Source organism: Neolamprologus brichardi, chromosome 1 (genome assembly GCF_056152115.1).
Source record: "Neolamprologus brichardi isolate AB-2024 chromosome 1, ASM5615211v1, whole genome shotgun sequence".
Classification (NCBI taxonomy): Eukaryota; Metazoa; Chordata; class Actinopteri; order Cichliformes; family Cichlidae; genus Neolamprologus; species Neolamprologus brichardi.
In genome coordinates, this window is record NC_142104.1 from 14,799,555 (window position 1) to 14,810,529 (window position 10,975).

Below are 10,975 nucleotides of genomic sequence, written 5' to 3' on the forward strand. Positions count from 1 at the left end.
CGTCAGAAGTTCCTGATATAATGAAGCCACGTAAATGTATTTTCATACTATAACGTTTTTTCCCAAAGATTTTGTTACTATTCTATGAATTAATCTATAGGTATCACATTTAAATATAAGACAGACTGAAAACAAAGAGAGCAGAGAAATACTTGTTTCTTATTTATTTTCTTCCGCCGTATAAATGCATAAAATGGTTTTAAAAAAATTAACAAAAAAAAACAACACTTTTTTAAAATTAACAAATAGTACACTCTTTCACAATAAAAACATTTCAAGTATGTAGATAATGATAGCATTTTACATTACTTTTCATTTTATTTAAATGGGGCCACCAGAAAGATAATTTTCTTTCATACTCCTTGTCTAGTGAATTCAATATGTACTCATTTTACTTGCTGATATAATATTAAGGAGAGCGAATTTTCATTTCAGCTGAACTAACTGTGAATCTGAAACATTAAAAAAAGCAGCTAAAAGTGCAGCAAGTCCACCATCCACATGTACATGAATCCACAGTGCCTACTGACATCTGGGGAGGAGGAAACAAGTAACATCCAGTCATATGGTGCAGTGACTCATAAACTGGTGGTATAACGCAAACAAATGCATCAAATAATCATGGCAGAAAATGGTAAATAAATGGTAAATAAATTCAATTAAAGTAATAACACATTTTCCGACTTAGAAAAAATGCATTAAAAGGTCTCTTTTAATCATGGCTTCTGTTTTATTGTTGCAACTAATATTACATTCTGCCTTTAACCCCTTAAAAGCTCCGGGAATCATTGACCATCCCATTACAGTGGCAGGAATATTTTGACCAGAAAGACCTTTTGACCACCCGTCTACATGTTTAACAGTCCAGTGAATTGTGCATTAGCAGAAACTCAGAACTCAGATCCATTAGGGGACCATTTTTGGGGATGCTGATTAAGAAGCTCTCCCATACAGTACATAAGAGACTGAGGCCTAGATGACAGAGTGGTGTTTTCTCTAGTGTGTTTATGTGTGTGTGTTTTATATCTCTGGTTGGCCCTGATGTACAGGGACATTGTGGTCCTGCCCCAGATCTTCTATTGTGACTTCTGGGATTTGATGTCTCTCATATTCATCCATTTGCTTTATGGGTTCAACTTCCTTTCCTTGTACGTCCTCTTGAAGCTGAATCTCTTCACGAATCTGTTCCTCTCTCTGCTCCACTGCTCCGACACTGTCCACGTTAGCAATAGCGTCTGATAGCTGTTCCTCCACTACTGCTTCCTGCTCCTGCTGAGGTGCATTGTTGTTGCTTGGGTCCTTTAAGGTAGAAAGTTATGATGAGGTGTTGTTTTTGCAGCCAAATATAATGAAGGTGTGAATAAAACTACATAAAGCTTTAACAGTATTAACAGTACTTCCAATACAGTTGCAGTACCTGTGTGTGAGTGATTGAAGGGGAGAGCAGTTCAGATAGAGCCAGCAGACCATCCTGGTTTAGATCCTGAGTCTGTAGTAAGAAATCTACCATAGAAACCACCTGAAAGCAACACGCAAACATACACAAATATCGCCGACTGAATGAAAAAGGCCAACACCTTGTCAGTTCAAATACACACACACATAGAGTCGCTCCTGCTAACCTGCTCACTGGCCTCTGCTCCGGGTATATGATGGGAGTTAAAATCTGAGAGGAGCTTCATCATCTCTAAGCCATCTAAGAACCCACTGCGATCATAATCATAAAGGCCAAACAGGAAGAATACCTCTGGAACATAGCACAGCACAATTCACAATTATACGATCAAATAAAAAAACTTTATTAGATTCTGACTAATAAAGGCTACATTATTTGGCAATGGTGATCCTAGTCAGAACCCATCAGTGTAATATCTACTGGTAAGAGGCACTGTTTACCTTGCTCCCAGTTGGTGATTTCTGGTCCTCCTTGTCCTTCATTCTTCAGGCTTGATTGAATGTAACTCTGTCTCAAACTGTGGTACACACAACACAAAGCACAGTTTATAAAAAATGTTACAAAGCAGATTGGTAGTGCAACTGCCATGTGCTACAGACTCTTTCCACCCTTGTGCCATCTGGTAGAGGGTATAACACTCAAGCACCCTGTGCCAGACTCTTCAAGCTCCTACACCCCACGCTCCCGTCTCCAAAAACTTGGACTTCACTATTTCAGTTCAGATGCACACAGACTTCTGCTCACAGAGCCTGTTTTAGCTTGTTAAATCATTTATAAGATGTTTAAAAGAAGTTAAAGATCCCCTTCAATCATGTTCAGTGATGTACAAAACAACTCGTGTCTCATGTTGTGAGAAGAGGTTAGAAGAGAAATCAATACGTCTAGAATGTAGCAATAAAAATAGTCAATTTTATTAACTGCTTTAGATGGCAACTGATCGCAGGTGACACAAGGTAAGATGCAGGGTACACCCTGGATATAAACAGACAGATAACCATAAACTTGCACAGTTACAGGACTGACAGAGCGTGAAGTCATTAAAAGGTGGGGAGCACCAAAAAAAAAAGAAAGAAAAGAAAAGGAAATTAAGGAAATTAAACAATAAGTTTCCTCACATAACTGTGCGCACTTTTATTAAACTTCAATTCAGCTCCGGTTCTTTTTTATTGTTAATGACTGATGAAAAATTCTGCAATGTCATTTTTTTTTCAATCAATAAGAATAAACTAATTAACCTAAAATTCATGTTGCTGGACTGTGGAAGGAATTTGGGGCCAAACATATGATTTTCTTGCTGTGAAACAACAGATGTAGCCACTGCGCTACCGTGTTGCTCGGCAATGTTATTATTGACACATTTTTTAAAATATGTTCACCTTGCTGGAAATAATATGAAAAATTCGTCCATAGAAGTCCAGTAGCACTGTTTTTTAAATCAAGGCTTTGAGTCATTATATTACACTGGTTTAAGCTTCTATTACTTTTAAAATGGTTGTGAAGTGTGAAACGTTCATTGGCACATGCCTTAAACTCATATTTTAGGTGCATGTGCTGTGTACTTGTATATGTAATCTTAAGTGAAGCAGATGGCAGATGTGTACTTGTAAATGTTTTCCTATATTTGTAAATAGACTCTTGACAAATAGTAAACAGGTATTAAACTGGTTACACACACTTAATATAATAATAGAAACTTCTTTACATTCTTAACACATAACACATCATAGCAGCGGTGCTACCTTTCATAATCTTATATGAAGTAGATGGTAACAATGATGATCTGTGGCAGATTTTGATTGTCACAGATCATCAAGGAAACACCTTTGGCCTGAATTTAGGATCAGCAATGAGTCATGAGCTTTACATGAGACTTAAAAGGGTATCAAGGCAAGATCTGGTGGTAAGAACTGAGACTGCTCTCGGGGCATCATTTGTTTTAACATCTTGAACTTCATGCACTCTATCACATACCATAAATGAAGCAATGTTGCAACAGTGAGAGGTTCTAAATGCTTGAATAATCCTTTTACAAATGTTGATTCAGCACAAAGGCCTGCTTTGAGCCAACATGTATTATTTATTAAGGGTGGTGTAAATTCCAACTGCTATTCCATACAGCTAACAAGCATTTATCTGGTCTTACATGCAATATTCTTAAGATGAAAGTATGATAGCGTGTACACATTATTTTAATCTTACCAACAAATGGAAAGAAGCTGCATCTGTCGTGTGGTTATATTTCTTCTTTTGTTCTCTGAACAATTTATTACAGGCAAGTTCAAACTATTCCAGTACAGTGGCAGCTATGTGTGCTATTTGCAGTATGGTGAGGAGAGCTCCATAAAGGAAATTAATGCAGCATAAATGAGCTCTTAGGTACATGTAATCTTATCATTTTATAGTACAGGCCACATCATTCGCACGACGGAGCAGCCAAAGTCCACAGCCAAATCAGAAAGCTGCTGTTGAGTGAAATGATTTCACATGTTCAATAACAGCAGACTGTACATGTGCCACTCACCTGCGTTCCTCCTCTCCAGAGCCAAAGGGATTGGGTAGTGCTGCAGAAGGGGGATGGGCATCTACTGATTCCTCCCTGTGGATTAAATAAGCAAAAAAATCATTCAAAGAGCTTCTTCCTGCATCCCTGCTTTTGTTTTTGGTTTGGCCTGATATATAACATTTATATCCAATGGGAATAAGAAATAATCAATTATAGAATAAAATCAACTCAAGCAGCACATTTATGAAAGCCTGAGAACATTTATGCCTTTATATGAATGAAAAAAAAGAGAAAGTGAAACTTGATGAGAAAAGGGGCGGTTACCTCTGTGTTCCTGGAAGACCTGGTGCAGCCAGGCACAGGTGTACCAGCAGGGTCAGAGACAGAACACGTGGAACCAGCTGGTCCAGGTGACACTCCATGAGCACACCTAAAATTAAACAGCCCCATTACTACCTTTGTGCAAGCTCTTCTCAAACAATTTCATCGCTGATTTTAATTCATATAAATAAAAATGCTTGAGTTTTTACAGTGCACAGAATTACTAATTCTGATTGTGTTAATGAAACTAGAGGAAACTTTTATGGCCATTGCAGTGGTCACACAATGCAGCAATTGCTGCCTTACAGAAAGAAAAAAAAAAACCAAACCTCACAAAAACCAGTCCCTTCAGTAATATTGCAGAGCTGCAGTCATACAGCTTTCACTTGTCACATAGATGAGAAACTTCCTGGTCCATTATGGAAAAATCATTTGAAATCTTTCTATCTATTTATAGCTCATTGCAGCCCTTTCATGCTGTCTCCATGAATCATTTCTCTGTGACTCGCCAGTCCTTTTAGACCAGCAAACATTAGATTTTTGAACTAAAATTCGTTGCTGTGAGCTGAATGGCCTGTTTAAGAGATCCCAGAGATGCGCAGACTAATAACCGGCAGCTTCCTCCTCCTGTGGAGCAGCAGCGATGCTAGTCTGGCACAGCACGCAAGACTACACCATCAACTCATTGTTACTGCCTGATCACACAGCCTCCTTTAAAGGCACGTTGACATCACAGTCTTATATTAAATAAAACACATTTATAAAGAAAGCTGTGAAAGAATAGTATCGTTAACTACGAAGCGCATCGTAACCGCTGCAGCTGATGAAAACAGCTCAAATCTCTCCTCACAGTGACAACGAGCCTACCTGTCTGCATAGTTGATGTATGAGCAGCAAAAGGCATTAATTCCGACACCTTACGGGTTCATATCTGGAGATCACCTCTATCCCGCACCGCCCTGCTCGCGCCTCCGTGTGGTCTGCACTGCGCAAAGGCGACTGCGTGCGCGCCCCCAGGCTGCCACGGAGTACAGTGGTGTGTTTTGGTCAATGACAGGGTCCACGTGGAAGAACTAAGCCGCTGTCGTGTCAGTGAGTTTGCGCAAGCTTTGTCGATCTCTTTGTGCTTCCCCGTCCGGTTTTTCCGCCACGCCTTGTCCACGTCCTCAGCGATCCCAGTCGTCCGGGTGGAGCAATCGCTCACGGCGCTTATAATCAGGGTTATTTCATGTTTCGTGTCAATGAGCCGCATTACCTCATAAACGGCTGGCCAGACCCCAGTAAAGAGTATGTTTGTGTGGGGCGTTAAGTTAAAGCTGAGAGACGGTCTGAAGTTAGTCTGATAGTGTGGCTTTCATCGTATGAAGGGCAAATACTTTATTTTACATTGCTGCAATTTTTTTCCCGATGAACATGAAAAGGAAGTAATATATTTTTTATACTCCTATGCGACAGGCTTATATACTGTCTTTTGCAATAACTGCCAGTTGTTGTTTCAGCATTAACTTGATCCAGTCAACATGTGGTTAAATGTCTTAGTGTGTGGTTATTGGCCATTGTTTTATTTCCAGGCTTAGTGCAACTTTATCCAACAACAAAACACACACCTCCAAATACTGTGTAAAATTAGGAAACCAGCTTTATTGCATATTTCTGTTTAAAACCTTACACACATCAAGCAAGACACAGTATAAGCCACACTATTCACTGCACTCCTGGTATTTGACCAGAAGATGTCACTGCAACACTTTAATTTAATTGATTCTTATGATCCTGATGTGATGCTTATGATATATCATATCAGTAGGCTTTTAAACATCATGATGAAGGAGAGGTATTGAGGTATTAATAAAAAAAAAAGATGTATTAACGTAGTGTAAAAAATAAAAAACATTATATATTTTTTATCCCCCGCTTTTATTCAGACATGTTCAGAGTTGCTATTATGGGAGGAGGATGCTGAAAATGAAAACAGGAAAGCGGAGGTTTATGGATGTGGTGACAACGTGCAGGTGGTCAGGTGGTTGGTGCTGGGAAGATGGAAACAGATCATCTGTTCATCCTTAAGAGGAGCAGCTGTTCAGAACCCCACCCCCACCCCACTCCAACGCGCGCGCACACACACACACACACACACGCACGCACAGGTCAAGGTAAGTTAAGCAATCTGTATTGGCTGTGGGGTGTGATAGAATACATATGCCTTCAATGTTTAAATGGAATTTCCAGATGTTTTGAATGATGCATTTTGCATTTAACCATCAGTTATTGTTCATCTCTGGCTCTCTCTCACAGTGTGTGTATTGCCCTGTCTTCCTTCTGAGTTTTCCTGAGTTTTTCCTTCCTATTGTCACCAAGTGCTTGCTCATAAGGGGTTGCCCAAATGTTGGGATTTTCTATCATTGTAAGTTCTTTACTTGACTATGTAAAAGTGCCTTGAAATGACTGTTGTTGTGATTTGGTGCTATGTACATAAATTTAAATGAAATTTGTTATTGTGTTTATTGACCTTTAAAACAACTACTTTATTACAAAATAGGGCAATATGGATTACTAACCAGTTAAGATCACATTGTTACTGTGATCTCAGGTGCACAATGAACCCACGCACCTCCTGTTCAAAGCATCTATTTCTGAAGTTAATACTCAATCAGGAGAAACTTGGCATAAAATGAGGACATCCTGGCAAAGAGCAACATCTAAAATAGTTTTTTTTCTAGACAGTATGTCATCTGAGGGGCTGCATCAAGGCTCAGTGTACAATCTACGGATTATTATTGAATTATTAAAAGCAACTCTAGTAGCATCCAAGAATAATGTATGGAACTGGAAATGGGGAAATAGGTGTTCTTTGGAAAAAACAATATTAGTGGAAATCTGTTCTATCTCAGGCAGGATATAATTTGTTGAAAATACAGTGGAAACACTTTGAAGGTTTGATGAGCTGCACAACTACATCACCCACTTTTAACCTGTAATTGATCCCAGTGGGTTCAGATGCTAAAATTAGATTCATATATTATATTCATTTATCGCCCTAATATTTGTGTGTCAATCATCCTTTGAGATGTTACACTTAAACGTCTCAGCAGCTGGTTAGCCACAAACACCTTAATTTCCCAGAGCAGAACAGAACCCGCGTGTCTGCTTGTTTGCTCAGATGTAATTGGGTTGTGGTCTTACTCAACTGAAGGACGGGATGATTACACATGGAAATGCCCTCATACAAACAAACATTCCCAACCACTGGGATGTTCATTGATCTTTAAGGAGAAATCCATCTTTCTGAGGCTTTGACTATGTGGTTGAAGGACAGTATCAACCCCCTTTAGCTATTTATACACATGTATGGAGCCTACAATGTGGCTTTGGGTCAAAACATCTGCAATATTGGCCATCTTATTTAGATGAATGCATTTGAGGGCCAATGCAAAATCTATATAGATGTGATTAATTACTAAGATAATTATGTAAGTGGTCATGTTTACAAAGCTGCATGTTTTGACCACATAAAAGGAAAACATTATCTTCTGTACATCTGTGTAAGGCCTCTGTAAGAAATGCTTCATAGCTTGAAGTATTTATATCATATTTAAAAATACTAATTTTAGTCTCCATCACAACACACACACACAGAGTCCTAAATATAAAAGCAGCTAAAGTTTGTTCAAGTGGATTTTAGACACGAGAAACTCGCAAGCTTCCAGACTTGGAGAGAAAAAAAAATCTTCAAACAGAAACAAAACACACTCAATCATATGCAGTTACACACATATTAACAAAAGTCGAAAGGGTAAGTATTTGGTATTCCAGTGAAAGGGTGAGTGGAAAAGACCAGCCATAACATTACATAACCAGACTTAAAGTAGCCATAGTCATGTAAGCACATAAATAAGCTCCAACATCTCGTGACCCACTGAGTGGCTTAGCACCGTAGTAGCTCGTTATTTCACAGCTGGTTGGTACACAAACATCCCTCTGACACTAACTTACAGGAAGAGAGATTAGTGTATAATTGTTACCATGAGCTGCTGAACAGTATCTTTGTGCATGCGTGTAATGGTAATGCAATTCAGTGAGAAAGCATGTTTTATATATGTGGCAGACAGGCTGTGTTGTTGCTCTTACACCACAGAGATGGTGTTGGTGATCTTATTGTTAACACGAGTCTCCCATTCTCACTCTGTGCATTCTTTGGCTGAATAGAAAATGCACGAGTAAAAGAGTAACAAACCCTATTGCCCAGTGCTGCTGTGTATCTGTGTCGTGACTTAGGGAAGCTGTTTGCTGTTCACAGCAGTGGAACTTACTTACTAACACAGCAATATTTCTATATCTGTGTGATCTATTTCTATCTCTACTCATCTTTTTAAATTGTGTTTCAAGTTTTTTTTTTTTGCAATATCAGCCGCCATTTTCCCCCTTCATATATATATTTACATATTTCACACTTCACAGAGAGGTTTTGGTGTAATTTATTTGGGGTAATAACTTTGAGTATACAGGATACAGAGCTTTAGCACAGATGGAGTCCCAGAGTAAACAGCATCAGCATGTCTGCTGATGATGGTTAGGGTGCAGTTGCTTTTACACCTGTGCTTCATGAATGGAAATTAATCTGACCTGCAAATTTGGATTCATCAACACTAGGGCACAAAGGTTTTAAGGATTTGCTTGGCAGTTCATTCAACCAAGAAATATTCTCTTATTTGATAATGCTGGTCCATTAAATAAACAACATACTCATGAATTGTCTTTTCCCCAAAACTCTGTCTTACACTCACACCATAGAACTGTAAGTCCTGCTGGTCTCTTCTCATAATATTGAACAAACAGTTGATATATTGGTGACAGTGTAGTGGAGAGGAAACAGGACAGCAGGAAGAGACACAGCAAGGGATTCGGGGTCACAGTTAAGCCCGGCCTATTACATTTAGCCCTTGGAGGATATAGTTGCCTGCTAAATCTGTGAGCTAAACCAGCCCCTGATCAAACAAACTGTGACTGAGAGTGTCCTTATTTCGGTTCAGTCATATGCTCACTGTACTTTGTTTCTTCTTCTAGTTTTCATTTTGAGTTTACTTTTAAACCCATTAGATGACATTAAGATGAATAAACGTCTTTTGTGACAATTTGCCCCTAAAGCAGCATTTAAGACTGAAACCACCCCAGTAACTGAACGCCCCTCTTCATTTTCCTCCCCTTATTTTGACTGAAAACACAAGGTAAACTTAAGAGGCCACAGATTATTTTTAAGACGCTCCATAATGAAAGAATCTGAATTTGGTTGTGTACACTCACATAATTTGATTTTTCCCTCAGAGAAAAAACTGACATGTCACAGTAATAAAAAAGCTCAGGTGCAACTGGCGCAATTACTAATGATCAAATTACCTTATTTTCTTTTCACAGTTGTGGTATTGTTGATGCTGACTCACTGTGCCACTTCAATGTCACTTCACTTAACACCTGTGCTGTTTTTACTGTGCTGCGAGTCTGTTACGTAATGCCACCAGTCGTTATGCTTTAAGAATAATTATCTGCAGCGAGTCTCACAGGAAAATCAGCCCAGCGAAGTGCTCCCGCACGCTGCCAGCAGAGTAAATAAAACACCTGTGTGGGTCCAAATGTAAATATAAGTGTACACGTTCTCTGTTCTCTTTCCTCCAAACAAATCTGTGGCTGTGTATGACCTCGTGTGTTATCACATGAAGGTGAGTACTGTGGCTCTTTTAACCACGCGGTTCTATTTTTAACACAAAATGTTTCTCTTGTGTTTACTTTGATCGCCATCCCTGTAAAAGCAGATGGCAATGCTGCATTTTCTCTCGCTCTCCTCACCCGTCCTGCCCCCATATCCTCTCATAGCTTCTCTTTCTGCATTCTCTAGTTTTCAGCTGTAACACTCAATTAACCAACTCTTGTTTCATTTAAAGCTAGATTTATTTATTGACTAATTTTTATTTAATTTTTATTGAATAACATCTGAGAATGAAGAGGGGAGGAAACAAAAAGTATTTGCTTATTCAGTTATTTGCACAAAGTGAATCTAAATTAATAATGAGATGTAAGGAGAATAAAGAAAAAGTGATGACAGGAGAAGGAAAACTGTATAAAGAGTAAAGACACAAGCGGCACTTTAAAACTGGAAACTCTATTGTAGTTATGTCAGTGATGGAGCCCAGTGTCCAAGTAATGTTATTAAAGTAATCTCTTTACAAGAACAATCAGGTAACTAAAACCTCAATTCCCAAGAAATTGGTACGCTGTCTAAGCAATGCTTTCCAAATCTTATAAACCCATATTTTATTTATAATAGAGCACAGAGAACATATCTAATATTTACACTGAGACATTTCACAACTTCATGGAAAATCTGATTTTGATTGTAGCAGCATGTCTCAGAAAAGTTGCGACAGGAGGCAACAAAAGGCTGGAAAAGTAAGCAGACTTAAAAAGAAACAGCTGGAGGAAAGATTTGCAACTAAATAGTTTAATTGGCGGTAAAGTCGGTAACATCATTGGGTATAAAAAAAGAACATCTCAGAGAGGCACAGTTCCTCAGAAGTAAAGGTAGGCTGAGTTTCAGAAGTCTGCAAAAAAAAAAACCCCAAATCTACAAGCTGTCAGATAATTTCACAATAATGTTCTTCAGTATAAAAATGAAAAGAGCTGGAATATCTCATCATCTGCAG

General features: G+C 38.7%; 1 protein-coding gene across 2 annotated transcripts; it reads right to left on the reverse strand.

Moving 5' to 3' along the window:
- Positions 1 to 157: 157 nt before the first annotated feature.
- cgref1 (cell growth regulator with EF-hand domain 1) lies at positions 158 to 5,371 on the reverse strand. Of its 2 annotated transcripts, none has more exons than XM_006779935.3 (7): positions 5,197 to 5,371; positions 4,284 to 4,389; positions 3,978 to 4,052; positions 1,897 to 1,973; positions 1,623 to 1,747; positions 1,418 to 1,519; positions 158 to 1,299 (listed from the first exon to the last, which is right to left on the reverse strand). In XM_006779935.3, the coding sequence occupies exons 2-7, from the start codon at positions 4,379 to 4,381 to the stop codon at positions 1,021 to 1,023; spliced, it is 756 nt and encodes a 251-aa protein (XP_006779998.1). In that variant the 5' UTR covers positions 4,382 to 4,389; positions 5,197 to 5,371; the 3' UTR covers positions 158 to 1,020. The 2 variants fall into 2 exon arrangements, with proteins under 2 accessions (XP_006779998.1, XP_006779997.1); XM_006779934.3 differs by having other exon boundaries at positions 5,148 to 5,370.
- Between the last annotated feature and the right edge of the window lie 5,604 nt (positions 5,372 to 10,975).

What these genes read in the sequence shown, in the direction of transcription:
- cgref1 (XM_006779934.3), bottom strand. Translation starts at nt 5,184, where the DNA reads ATGCCTTTTGCTGCTCATACATCAACTATGCAGACAG. An exon ending in TCTGGAGAGGAGGAACGCAG is followed by an intron (nt 1,974 to 3,977) that starts GTGAGTGGCACA and finishes TGTGTACCACAG; the next exon opens with TTTGAGACAGAGTTACATTC. An exon ending in GAGCAGAGGCCAGTGAGCAG is followed by an intron (nt 1,520 to 1,622) that starts GTTAGCAGGAGC and finishes TGTTGCTTTCAG; the next exon opens with GTGGTTTCTATGGTAGATTT.